This window comes from Filicampus tigris, chromosome 9 (assembly GCF_054856515.1).
Source record: "Filicampus tigris isolate MCC_2025a chromosome 9, RoL_Ftig_1.0, whole genome shotgun sequence".
Classification (NCBI taxonomy): Eukaryota; Metazoa; Chordata; class Actinopteri; order Syngnathiformes; family Syngnathidae; genus Filicampus; species Filicampus tigris.
Window position 1 is genome coordinate 8,491,608 of NC_141225.1, and position 14,662 is coordinate 8,506,269.

The 14,662-nt window shown below is 41.0% G+C and overlaps 1 protein-coding gene across 2 annotated transcripts in view; it reads right to left on the reverse strand.

The window, feature by feature from the left end:
- Nucleotides 1–9,861, reverse strand: part of sema3fa (sema domain, immunoglobulin domain (Ig), short basic domain, secreted, (semaphorin) 3Fa) — a 68,250-nt gene extending 58,389 nt beyond the window's left edge. For both annotated transcript variants that reach the window (XM_086039915.1, XM_086039913.1), the window contains exons 1-2: nucleotides 9,538–9,861; nucleotides 5,829–5,975 (exon numbers count right to left, since the gene is read on the reverse strand). In XM_086039915.1, coding sequence (XP_085896041.1) covers nucleotides 5,829–5,940 — 112 coding nt within the window. In that variant the 5' untranslated portion in view covers nucleotides 5,941–5,975; nucleotides 9,538–9,861. The remainder of the gene's footprint in view (nucleotides 1–5,828; nucleotides 5,976–9,537) is intronic.
- Between the last annotated feature and the right edge of the window lie 4,801 nt (nucleotides 9,862–14,662).

The following is a 14,662-nucleotide window of genomic DNA, read 5'->3' on the forward strand; positions in this document are numbered from 1 at the left end:
CAGGTAGAAGGCCACAGAGGATGTAAACTAGACAATGCAGAGTGTGAGTCATGTAAACCGTGCCGATAAATAGGATTTTTTGTGAAACAGGACTTTTTGGGGATGTTTTCCTAATACTAATCAAATGTATATGTCAAATGCCAAGTATAATAATTTAGATATACGGTACTGGTGGATCTTAATAAATTAGAATATCACAGGAAAGCTGCTGAGTTCAATTCAAAAACATCTGAAAATGCTTTTATGAAAGCCAATTCTGGCATAATTTCATTTTTAAATAATATGAATTGTTTCTAATATAGGGCGGCACGATGGTCGACTGGTTAGCACATCAGCCTCACAGTTCAGAGTTTGTGGGTTCGATCCCGGCTCCGGCCTCCCTGTGTGGAGTTTGCATGTTCTCCCCGGGTACTCCGGTTTCCTCCCACATTCCAAAAACATGCATGGTAAGTTGATTGGACAGTCTAAATTGCCCCTAGGTGTGATTGTGAGTGTGAATGTTTGTTTGTCTCTGTGTGCCCTGTGATTGGCTGGCAACCAATTCAGGGTGTCCCCTGCCTACTGCATGAAGACAGCTGGGATAGGCTCCAGCACGCCCGCGACCCTTATGAGGAGAAGCGGTATAGATAATGGTTGGTTGGTTGGTTGGGTTCTAATATAATTTCTTCACATGGAGAATTTTGGGGTTTGTGAGCTATATTCATTAAAATGATATAGAAAATTATATTTAACATTTCACTCTGTGTGTATAGTGAATCTACAAATGAGTTTCTGTATACTGCACCTGTATTAGATAACTTATAGCACCTGATACAAATACCACATTTCCTCAATTAAAATACTTAACTGCAGTCATATTGCAGTAAGGCCAATGCACTTTTATCATCATGTTGCATTTTTTTTTTTACAATGGATTGCTTCAAATGATGAAGACACATACTGCAATATTACATCTATGATCAGTGATATCACTTTCCTATCATCTTATAAGGTGACATTAGTCCACAATAAACTCTCACTGCAACGTTTATCTTTACGTCTGCTGTGAGGTGAAACTAAAAAGCTAAATAGATGGATGTAACTAGCATCTAATGGGCTGACACGGTAACTATGAAACTGTCAAGTCAGGACCGCAAATCAAGGCCACATATATTTAAAACAACATTAAAAATCAACTGATTTGATGACACAGTACATTAAACGCACTGAATATCAATCTGCTGTTGCTACCATGATAGCGCAACAGTCATTCATTGTCCTGTCTCATTAGGTTAAGCAAGTGTAATATACTTTAACAGGCCATGTTGCCCGATGACACGGGCAATCAATTACATGACATTGCATTGCTGAGTGACAGCAGGATTTATGGATTAGGACAACAATGCACTGACGGAATGACCGTATTTAGCATCTTGTCAACAGTTACTTCTCTCATGCGCAACACATGCACATCTGTGTGTGCAATTTTTTGGGGTTGCCTTATTTAGCGACACAAAAGGAGCAATATAATGAAGGATATTGCGACACTGCAAACTGCAAGATGCGTGAAAATGAAACAGAAGCTAATCATCTTTGACAAGGCAGAATTGTCAGTGTGCAGGTGTACCTAATATTGTGGTCAGTACAGAGTGCACCATAATGCCCTCACATGTGGGAAAGAAGAGCCCCATCTTATTGAATGGGACAAATACGTAGTCATACACACAAATTGAAAACTGCTGTAGGCCACTGGTCACATGCAGACTAACCCAACTAAGCAAGCCACTGGACTCCAGCTCCTAAAATCACTCAATAGGCCACACCCCTTGAAGGCACTCATCCAACACTCAAGTACTACAGAACGTGCACTTTATAAAACCTGTTTATTTGTCTACATTATCTTTAATGTTTGTTAACAAAACAGAACAATATTTTTTTGTAAGTAACACATTTTTTCAAAATTTTTTTTGGGTTTGGCCATGGTGCCAACATGTTTTTTTGCACACTTAAGTTTGACAAGTCATAATTTCAGTAAATATCTCTATGTAAAACTCCTAAGCCAAGGGTGTCAAACTAAGTTTTGTCATGGGCATCACTGTAGTTCCGTTTTCCGTCGGATGGCCCCAATGACTGTGAACCCAAATAATATGATACGATATGATCGCCTCTCATATTACATATACAACAAATTGATGAAAAGCTACATTGTTCAAACATTATTAGATTTATTTTAAAAGGGGGTTGATAATCCGAAAAAAATACATGCTCAACGTTTTTAAAAGTGAAGACAATTTACAATTTTGTTAATTTATCAAGAAAGAAAGTCGATGCACATCATTTGCTTTTGCGGGCCACATAAAATGATGCGACACGCCACGTCTGGCCTTGAGGTTGACACCAGTGATCTCAGCCATAAATATAAAACAATTAAATGAAAAGCACAAAGCACAGTGGTAACTGAACGTGCCTTCCCATGACGTATTCTTCCCTCTAACCTTGAAACATTGGTACTGTCGTAAACCAGGACCACCTGTATATAGCCTAAAAGTAAGCCTTAAGCGGGCCTCAAAGGCTGTTTGAGAAGCACGTATGGGCAAAGTCCCAAATAATGGGATCTTTTCTCACGAGGCCAACCTTGTACCCAGGTGTTCCTCTTGTCCACCGAAGACCCTGGGAGGAAAAACAACGCTAAACACTTTCAAATGTGGCCTGAGGATTAGAGTAACAAGCTATTACTTGTTAATATGTTGCCACTCTCCCATAGTTTGAGGGCAGTTAACCTCGACTCTGACGGGCTTCTGTTGGCGGGGTCACAACCTCGGCCGAGTTCTGCGCACTAAAATAGTGTGTGATTATAGAGCTGCTTTCAAGGTAAATATAGAGAAGCTGATTTAAGACAGGCTCTTTTTCTTTGTGATATACACCTACATAAATGCCCATCAGTCCTGTCAGTGTTGTTCTCCAATTTGGGATTGGGTCATGTAATCTCATGTGAAGGTGAGTCAATGAAGCCTTACACCAGTCCTGAGAGATGCATTTGCACCTTTGTTAAAGCCCGCCGGGATTTTAGCTGATGATCTATCCGTGCGTGCGCTGAATGGACATTCCCCTTTGTGTGGTCTTATGGCGCTACTTAATAACAGCCTGCGCTTAAAGGTTTGCAAGCGACGGAGACTAAATGAGCATTGTCGGTTTAAAACAAGGCTTTTGGGTTTTTACGAGCTCTCCTCAGAAAAGGCCACCAGGGTTCGGGTACGTACTATATTTTGAGTATGAACAGAAACGTTTATGAATGTCTTTTTATCTAGGCATTATCTGGCCAATTCTGAGTCAATGCCGACTTGGATCTGATTGTTGTTGTTTTTTTTGTTTTTTTTACAAAATTAGCATTGACAATATACATGTGAGATGTGCATTTACATTGCACTAATTTTGGCAGATAGCCAATACATATCAAATATCCGCATTTGGAAGAGGCCTGATTTTGAGTTGAGGATATCTGATTTTAGATTTTCTCCTCTGTCATGACGCGTATCCGAATTGTGTTACTTGGACCATGCAGTGTAAATCCAGCCAATGCCAGACTTTAATGATCCAAATCCTTAAACTTTCCGACATGACAAGTTTCTGGAAAATGTACATCAGATATAAACCAACTGGGTTTATATAAACCAATCGCAGTGCAGATTAATGAAAACAGAACATATATGACCTATTTTGTCATTCAAATCCTTTGTCAAGGGAGGGGGATCTACTGATATGGTATGTATGCCAGATAAAACACAATACAGCATTTCTGGATCCAACCTCCTTTTTTTTCTTTGATAGAGTGGAAAGATTTGAAAGGCGAAGACAAAACACTGCGTCCCTCGAGATTTGGGATTTGTGCCGAAAGCAGCAATATTTTTATCTATAGGTGTCTGAATTTGCAAATGATCGGTGGAAAGTATAATGTCTTACTACCGTTTAACCTTTACATGAGTTGTTTCGCGGATGTAGCCTACAGAAGCAAAGACAAGGGACAAAGGTTATATTATCAAAACGTAAATAATTTCCATAACAAGATGAGTCTGTTATCATGTCATATTTACAACCAAATATGGGCTAAAAGCTATTGTGAAACCTCATGCCCCATTATTTAGTTCAGTTGACTAGCTCATTAAAAATGAATAAAAGCGCCTTTTAGAGCTATTCCCAGCAGCATGGCGTGAAAGCCAATACAATTAGTCAGTGCACATCTTATGGCCATTTCAATCTATGCGAGGTTGCTCCGCGATGCATAAAGTAATGTCGGAAACTAATTAAAAAACAAAACGAAAGTTGATTAGATGAAAAGGGAGAATAAATGATCTCTTTTCAACCATGTAAATGTGCGAGTAGTAGCGTGTGAGATCCGTCTCGATTAGCGGCACACAATAGGATGCGAGGGATAAAGAGGGCAAAAACAAACAAAGTATGCAAAAAAAAGGAGACAGGGCAAGCGAGCAAATCTCACTTGACAAAGCCCTTCCGTTTAAGAGGGTTTACCGGCTTAAGAAGTACACATGAAGCACAAATAAACAAATTAGAGCAAATAAGTGTGCTTGATATTCACTTGGTTTGTCAATGTTGGTACTGTATGGTACAATATCGAAATAAATCAACTTTGATTTTTTTACTTAATGATATTTTACACAATTTTATTGACATTTGTAGACGGAAACGCGAATGGAAGCCCGTTTAAAATGCTAGGCGGACCGGCCTATAAGCGATTACTATTTGTTCCGGACAGACAAAAAGGCGGATAAACGGACGGCGGCAGGGTACCCTGGCTGCAGGCGGGAGGTGATAAACAGACCAGAAATTTTTGGTAAAATGCCCAGCTCTGGTCCCAACTTCAATTGAATTGGGGTTGTATATTTGTAAAATACACCGTATGACCAGTAGGTCATACGGTCATAGTCACATGACCAGTTACTTTGTAAGTCCTACTATGGATGACCATAGCAGTCAATTCATTGATTGTGAAGAGTTTTCTCAATTTTGGGGGAAATGATTATTGATTGATCACGTCTTATGTGCATTACTTCGCAGTAACCAGCAGAGGCACTGCGTATTTAGCCTGAGATCGTTTTCTACACAATTAGTTTAGAACATAATTATCCATGCAATGCACTTTCCTTATATTTTCTGCCATCTAAATGTTCACGATAAAAGACATGAAAGTTATTTAATGTCAATTTTCCCCCATTGTCAATCAACGAAATGTAGTCTGCCACACATCACTACAACACTGAAGCCTATTTTAACAGGAGACTTACAAACACACACACATACACAGTGAGAGGGTCTCATGTGGCAAGTGGCAAACATTCATAACATGCTGGATGTCGGCCTGAGTGAGGGCCCAGCCAAGTGTGAAATCGGACTTGATTTCAGAAGGGAGCCGAGGCCACACAAAGGCCTGTTTGGACAACTAATGGCAGCCAGGCCATTAAAAAGAAAAAAAAAAAAAAAAGAAAAGAAAAAGAACGGGTTCATACCATATTCTTTAGATTTCAAAAGGACCATCAGCAACATTTCACTGGTCATCCAAGAACTGCACTGAGACAAATGCTTCTCAAGCCTTAAACTCTACTGGTACCAATAACATCAACAAATAGATGGAATTCTACTCTAAATAAAGACCTTTTTTATGGAGAATCTTCAAAATGATCATAATCGATGACATGATGCTAATCTCAGTGCTCCAAAAAGGCAATTGAATCATAAACATAATCATTCCAAGAAGGCCTTCACACGGCCTGGTGCTCAAGCCCTAAATATACCACATAGCAATATCTCACACCAACACAGCGATGGAGACTCACCTTTGAAGGACAGGAAGATCCTGGGGGCGGACAGCGGCTCCAGGGCCGGAGGCAGCCCCGCGGACGAGCAAGCCAGCACGGCCAGCAGACAGCACAGGCTGTCCCACAACATTGTCTCTCTAACCAAGGGGGAGGAGACTCCAGGAGCTGAAGGACAGAGATGGATGGACATCAGGCAATGAGCTGGCACTTTACCTCGCACCAACTTGTGTTAAGTTGGCAGACGGCGTTTTAACACGTGTTGCGCCTGACTAGCACAGGCAACTGGATGTAAATTAGAGATGAAACTGGTTTGGAAATTTCATTATCACCATTATCATGGCCAAAAAAATGATAATTATCGGTGGGGCTGTGCACAAATCGGTGGTGACTTGATTTAGATAGACTCAAAATGTTCTGATTCCAGTGAGAATGAATTATTGCATTAAATTAAACTGTTAAGTAATTAGTCAATAAAGCTAATCCAGGCAATGTATCAATGCCTTTGCCGTTACTTCGCTGTTGGCCTCAGACCCTGTCCTAGCGTGAAGGGACTTTGCAAACTTGAATGACATTGGACCGGAGGGGCGAACCCTCCCAGGTTATCTTAGCGCTAGCTGCTAAGGCAAATGGATTTAAAATGTTACAAAAAGCAAAAAAAATAAACCACCCTGGGTTCTGCCATTGGTCAGTGAAAGGAATTGTTCAGGTTAAAGTAAGTTACTTTAAAGTACAAAGGAAAACCGTTCCATAGGTTGACGTGTCTGCGTGAGCGCGTTGGTGTAAGCGCATCCAATATGCTTTCAACATCACACATAAAAAAATGCACCATATGCTGGACCCCTGCATATTCACGGATCAGCACCTATCGATTCACCTATTCTTGGATTTTTTTTTCAATATTGTAATTTTTTTCTTTTGGTTCTCACAACTTTTTTAACTTTGTAGGTTGAAGAAATGTGCCATTTTGAAGTAAAGTTGAATGAAGTAATACAAAATATGATTTCACTGGATTTTGAGCTGACAATATTCGCAAGGTTTGAACCGGTACATTCAAATTGGTTGTATCACGTTTTAGAAGCTCAACTCAAACACTTAAATGCAGTTGTTAGATGTTCCTGTTAGAGGCTCCAGACAGAGCTCTGTCTGCTAGTCGAGGACTGAAGTCATGGATACCTGCTTTTTTCACACAATTGCAAGAATGAGTGGACACGGACTCTGCTTGTGTTTTTTTCCAAGAACCCGTTTTGTTGTTTATGTGCAACCGGCCAACGCTGGCTACATTTACAATGAGGCAGTGATCAAATCAGCCAAATCCTTACCTGCTCTGACTTCATCTGCGAAGGAGTCTTCAAAAGCCTCAATAATGCCAGAAAAAGTTGTGAGATTTGTTGCTACTTGTCAAAAGTCAAGCTAATGATGGGAACACTATGTCGCAATCATATCATATTAACATTAACATTTGAAATTGCAATACAATGCTGCATTTGATAATACAAGATGCATTTGAAATTCGATCGCTTAACGTTTCAACCCTAGTCTAAATATGAATTTCTTTTTGAGGCATGCATATTTGTTGCTGGAGAGCAATGTATTTTTTTTCTGAACTTCAGGTGGAGGATTGCCAATGTCTGGGGTTTCAATGGCTGCGGTTACATTCTGGGACGAACCTCTCACTTGCAAGGAGCCTCTCTCCACTCCAACCACCCACGGCGTTTCCCACTGCTCTCTGCATGTCGCCCCGCACGCATACGGAAACAAACCTGCTGTGATGAACCTTTACAACATATCAAGCAAGTGCAATTGTAATTTTGTTGTTTTTTTGTTGTGTTTCTTTAAAGCGGTTGTTCTTTTTGAGTCTAACAAGCAGAGTTGCACGATGGGCTCCATGGCAAGATCCACCACGCTAAGGGCAGCTGAATGCCGGGATGGTGGACAGCGTCCAAATGTAGCATGGCAAGTGGCCGTGGAGGACGAGGACACAATAAAACAAGCGTACCTCGGCGTTGGGAGCTGTAATTTACGTTGGCACGACACAGAGACACAGAGACACCGAGACACCGAGACACTGAGACGTGGGTCTCGAGTCTGAGGTCAAACTGTCACTCAGGGTTTAAGATCAAGTTCCATGTCTAAGGCCCCGAGGCAAAACTCCAAAGCGGACCTTTTACCGAGTTTAAAAGTGACCTGGCTCTGAGTTCTGTACAGATGTCACCAACTGAGGCTACTTGGTCACTTTTTGTCTTTTTTGTGTGGATGATGGAAACCGTGTAAACAAAAGTCGAGTCAAACCAATTGTTTTCTTTACAACACATATTCACAAGAGAAGTTATGTCACGGCAAGAAAACCAATTGAAGCCCATGTGAGGCTTGGCAAAACCTCGAACAGAGCCCAGGAACTGTGAGGCAATGTGGTTGGGATGGAAAGACAGAGTAGAGGGACAGAGGGTAGGGTAGAGAGAAAACACGGGTTGGTGACTGGCGGCGGGATGGGAGAACAATGGGCACAACAACAGCCATCAAAAGTCAGGTTGCCTCAAACAAACATTCACAAGGTGTGGCTCATAAATTCATGCAAAGAAAGACAACATTGTGGTTAATGGGTTTGCTTTATGTATTGTTTTACCTGGACCTTTGACCTTTTAGGAATAAACATGTACCTTTCAGGGTCACACAGAAGGTAAAAGAGTCTCAGAATCCAGTATGAGAGGCCAAAGGAGATGTTTAGTTTGCGATAGTCCTGACATTTTGCAGTTAAGAACACAATGAACTAGTCAGTTAGCTCCGACACCACCATGCTGATTGCTTTATATTTGCGACCTATAGAAGTATTTTTCACATAAATGTTTACCAGTATTGTAATTACGACTTTACTCGTTTAAGTTAGTGAGGTTAGTGACAACGTCCCCACTTCTGTCATACACACAAATTTGACATTTGACATTTTGAGGTTACGAATGGCGCACAATTAAGTAGTTTGCACAGTGGCGTAAAAAAATTGGTTGTTTTCTATTTATTTATAGCCAAGAGGTGTTTTTCATACAAATATGTACAGTAATTTTAACTTTATGATACGTATTACGGCACATATGATTTATGTAGAAATCCGGGCTACAATGCTGTCCTATATGAATGTAAGTCCTTTGTAAACCGAGGAGCCCCTGCATATCAATGGCATGAGCTCCTGGATTTAAGACAGCTTGGACATTAGACATTTCAAGTTATGAATGGTGCGCAATTAACTAATTCATACAACTGCTAAATTAATACCACCGCACTTACTGGTTTTATTTCATCTGTTTTTCAGACCAATATTTAGCTGTTACTATGACTTTACCGCTGCATTAAGTGATGATTACGGCGCATTCCGACTTACGTTCAAACCACGTTACGTCGCCGCCGCAGGAACGTTGTAAACCAAGGAAATGTGTAATTAGCTCTGGCTTTGATTAGTGCGTGTACTGTAAATTCAATTGCACCTGTACCTTTATTAGTGCCAGCTCTAGTATAAAAACATAGGATCCTGTTGCTTAGGATAAACATCTAAAGGCTCCCCAGGGACCAAATAAAGGACTCAACTTGTAATACAAATATGAGTTATGGCGTGGCGTGCATGCATATTCTCCGCATGGGCAGACGTCTAATGTTGATTTAAAGGTGCATCTGTCTCAAAGCTCCACGATTCATAACAATAACATGCAGAAAAGCGACTCTCTTGTTGTTCTCTTACCTTGCGTTTAGTTAGATCCAATGCAGGTCGCGATAGAAGCGGAGTAAAAAATGTACAACCATCCAGCCCCCGGGGGTCCTCGGAGCGTCTGTGCCGGGCGCACGCAGTCGTCAGCTGGCGTGTGTCCTCCGCAGATCCCGCTCGCTTATTCCGGCCGCAGACCAACAAAACTCGGATTGATTAAATTGAACTTGACCGTCTTAAGTTGAAGTGCCCCCCGTTAATAGTTGCGTACTTTCCACCACGGGAAGAGATGCAAAAGAAAGCAAATGAGTTGATCCAGAAGGAGTGAGGGTGAGGCACGGACGGGGTTCCACCGCTCAAGTGGCTGGGAAGCGGCGTGTGCAGGTGGATAGAGGAGACCCCCTCACCCCCACTCCCCTCCGGGCGAGGACACACCCATGGGGGAGGGCACCTACCTAGCTCCGTATCCGCCCCAAAATTAAAAATATAAAATTGCAGTGTGTTTTCTTGTACTCCAGGGGGAATAAAACTCCCCGAAAGAGGACATTTATAGAAAATTGACTATTTAATGCTTGCATAAAAATAGTTGGGTCTCTGGAGTCCCTATCCAAATGTGACGGGGACCGGCTGTAAATCACAAAAAAATTGCAAATAGTAGATGATCCCTTAAAAATGCATATATAATGTATATATGAGCCATTCTACCGAATTGGTTGAAATTGCTGTCCCACAATGAAAATAACATTTTAAAAAACAATGAAGTGTTCAGACCTTGCATATTTAGTAATATCTTGTTATGATCTATTTTACCACAAGGCATTAATTGAGATACTATTAAACTGACTGTATAAAAAGTCATCTTTTCTATGTCACTTCCTATTGGGAGGTGGCTGTCCCAATCTCCAACTCCTGAATTTCAATTCATGAAAAAAAATGTAGATTTTTGCCCATTTACAAAATATTTTACTTTAATAGAACATTTTGGTTGCTTTTAAATGTATTGTGAAAGATTTACATTGATTTTGTAGATTTTTTTCAAATGATAAATTTTTATGTAAAAAAAAAACGGTCCCAACTTTTCATGTCACTACCGAAACGCAAAGAGTATTTGTCTGTAGGCAGGGCTTGGTTTTAGCCACATCCCCAGAAATGTCACCAGTAAGAGACATTACCTTCATGTTTATCACTGGCCACATGGCAAGTAATTAGTTAACAGCATTATTAAGTTATGTGCCCTCCAAAGTCTGAAAATCAGCATGTGGTTTTTAAGACCGTCACTACCGAACACCTCATTTCGGCAATAAAATGAGCACTTTTGAATTGAATGCTAAATGTACTGTTATCTATCTCTGTACACATGCTCAAAACTGTCTGTGGTAGCCACATTGTGCCTAGCATTGTTGAGTATTGTCAACAACTATCATAATCTAGTAGTAAACTATCTAGTAGATTAAGCTCAACAAAACGTTGCTTTTTACTTGGACTTGTTCCTGCTGGATTATAAGCGTGATGGGCATTGTTCTGGATATGTGTGAATTTTATTTCATAACACCCTGACTGTGGCGGGCATGATAAAGAATGACGCACGTACACACATATGTACGGTCACCCCCGACTGTGGCTAGGATGACACACTGTGTCACCCTGGCCACCCCACACAATCATTTCTGGCTACGCCAAAGTCCTTAAAAGTTTTCTTCAGGAGCATTATTGAACAAGTGATATGACAATTAGCTTGTGAGGATAAGCACTTCAGACAATGGATGGATGGATGAATCAAAATGTATATAGTTTAGCATTTATACCGCTTTAATTCTCACACCTTTGTGATGAAATGTGTCACTCATGTCACTTCCCACTTCATCTAGGTCTTGCTGTTGTTGGTTATGCAAATTCGTTGTCACTGCAAAAAAGGCTTGAACATTTAGTACTTTTTATTCTTTATTTTTTATTTATTAAAGTTTGATTTCCTCTCTTCTTCTCTTCTCTGCTCCACTGGGATAACAAGTAACATTTATTTATATACCACTTCTCCCAGAGAGGGCCCACAAAGTGCTTCACATAGTCAAAATACAACAATACAATCAAATATAAGCATAAAGTAGAATTAAAGAAATGACAAAAAAGTAGTAAAATACAGATGAAATGATATCACTGGCACACTCTTAAATTATGTTTTTAATGGCCTTTTAAGATTATAGGATAACTTGATTTCATTTTCCTCACACTGCGACAACCAGTTTGATTTCCTGAATCAAGTTTGGACATGCTACCCTACGACTGACTGCCAAACAGTCTAGGGTCTAGTCCGCCTTTTGGCCAAAAAGTCATCTGGGATAGTCTCGAGCTCCAGCTGACCCTGAACAGAATAAGTGGTATAGAAAATGGATAGATGGAAGTCTGCATATGCACAGTGGAATAGTCCATTTCATGAGAAGGGCGTGGGAGCAGCCTAAATGGCTGTGTGATAGATTAAGTATTGTTTAAGCATGTGAATTAAGACTAAATAAATATTGCTTTAAATTGAAGATCCCTTTACTAATCTGTTTTTCTAAAGCGATGAAATATTTTGGTATTCAGATATCATGCTGAAAGTTCTATTGAATAATCGAGTATTCGGCAAGAATTAAAAAAAAAATGTGTTTGCTTGATGAAAGAACAATTATGAATACAGAAGAGAAAGTAACACATTTCACTTAATGAACAACCAATCCGTTTTCCATCCATCCATCCATCCATCCATCCATCCATCCATTATCCTCACACGGGTTGCTGGCGTGTCGGAGCCTATCCCAGTTGTCTTCCGGCAGTAGGTGACTGGTTGCCAGCCAATAGCAGGGCACACATCCTACTCTGATACAACTGTGTTTTGACATCGTTTGTGTGCAGTTGTTGCTCCAGTTTACATCGTGCTGTAACGCAGAGGGGGGCCACTGTGAGCACAGAGAAAATGAACCAAATGCAACATTGTGTAATATAAATGTACGTAGCTATGACTGCACCATTTGACACGATATTTATAGCTTTGGATTGTTTGGTCCCTTTGTGACCTATACAATTTCAGAAAATGAAGAAAAATGACCTTTTTGCCCCGATCCCCAATCAGCTGAAAACCACTTTTGTCTGACTGAGATTCCGATAATGTGATCGGCTTGGGACATCCCTAAATTCATGACTATGCACGTTTAAAATGGCCCGTTGTTATGAATGGCCATGTTTGAGAATCACACATTAGTAAGGGGTGTGGCTTTGTTAGAGACTCAAAGGAAAGCTATTTCTAGGCCGGTCTGCGATTGCACAACCAACTGTCCCCCTGCCCCATCAATAATTACGCACCAGGCGTGAGGACCGCTGTCTGGGCTTGTTTTTGTTTTTCCTCTGTTCCCTCTGTACGGGACTCTTGAGGTGGGCAGCCCGGCAGCCCTCATAACCGATCTAAAGTATATTACCGTGATGTACATATGAAATGTCGATTGGTCAATGTGCAATGTGTTGTGCAATTCACATGAGTTTTCGCGGCTACTATATATATATATATGTGTGTGTGTGTGTGAGAGGTAGAAAAAATGATATTGTGTGAAAAAATGTCAGAACTTAATTCAAGCTCATATCGGCCATCCCTATAGTGCTTGTTGGTGTGGACATAGCTTCGGATTGTGTGTGAGAACCTGGTGAAATCAAACCTCTGTGTGTATAACAAGTCATTATGATGTGGGATCCAGAAGGTGGCAGAATGTTGAAATGAAACGCTGTGGCGAAAGCAGAGGTTAAAAGTCATTAGTTTAAATTTCCTCCTGCATTTTGTCTCTGTCATCGGCGATTAGATGGGCCAAGCGGAAGATGGATGGCGAAAAAGGTGCACAGGACATTTCAGCGAGTCAAATGACGAAACGTGTCCAATTCAAATATACCTATAATGACTTCATTGCAGGATAAACACACATTTAACGCGGGACTCGCGGGACTCGTTTGTGTTCCGGCAATGGTTTAGTTTGACTGATGAAATATTCTCACGTTCAACACAGGTCATATGCACTGAATTATGATGTGACATGATGTCGTCCATAAAACCTGTGAACAATGACCAGATGCGGATGAGGTCCATTTCCTCCCGACACCTCCAAAACCCGATTGCCTTTCCCCAGCTCTGGCCTCAGATATTCATGAACAAATGGAGCCTTAAATCTTTTAATCTCACTCCATCCCTCGCTTGATCACACTGGCTTATTTTGCTTCCCAGCCCGTCAGCGCACAATGTAGATGACGCCCCGTACGCATGCTTATTATTCCATAAATGTGCCATACGGTAGCTTCGGTTTCAAGCATTTGCCATTGGACCAGATCTGATGAGAGATTGGGGGATGCAAAGACTTTCTTTGTTTGTAGCCTGCAGTGATCATTCAATAACTATGCACAGGATGTAATGATTTTCATCCAAAGATGAAATGCCAATGATTTGAGTATCATTTTGAAAAACGTCTAGCAGAGACAGCGATGAATTTGTCGCTCCACACTTTGATGCTCACAGCAGAGAACACACAAAAAAAGCATTGCATCATGTTTGCTATTAAATGTGTTAAATTTCCCTTGATACCAGCGAATTCTTCTGTGAAACAATCCCTCCAATAGACACTCTTTTTCTCTTTTTCACACACACGCACAGGGCTCAGCAGGAGGAGACGTTGATATGTTCTTTCCTTCTTGGAATCTCGACTGATCTTGAAAAGTCATCACGCTCGGTCGCACGCCAACACGCAAAAAGCAGAACACATGCAGGTGGGCGTTTGCGTTTGAAGGGTGGTCCCGTCGCCCAAACAAATAGCCACTTTCTCACATATATCTCTAACTCCGCTCGGCTCCGTCCAGATTCGAGCAGGAATAAATAACAGACAGCTCAATCTCATTCGCAAAACTTCACAGTTCCAGTCAAAGAATCGAGTGGATTGGCCAAGTTGAATGGTTATCACTGCTGCTCCAGTATCCGTTCCCGTTTTCGCCTTTCTCTCCGACTCCCTCTCCTTTTTCTCTCCTTGCCAACAGCTGCATGTTTCTTGCTGTATTTCTTTTTTAATCAACAATATTATTCCCACATTCGGCCCTCCGGTGGCCTCGCCATCTGTCACTTGCGTGAGACAAGAGGAAAGCAATTATTGCATCCTGG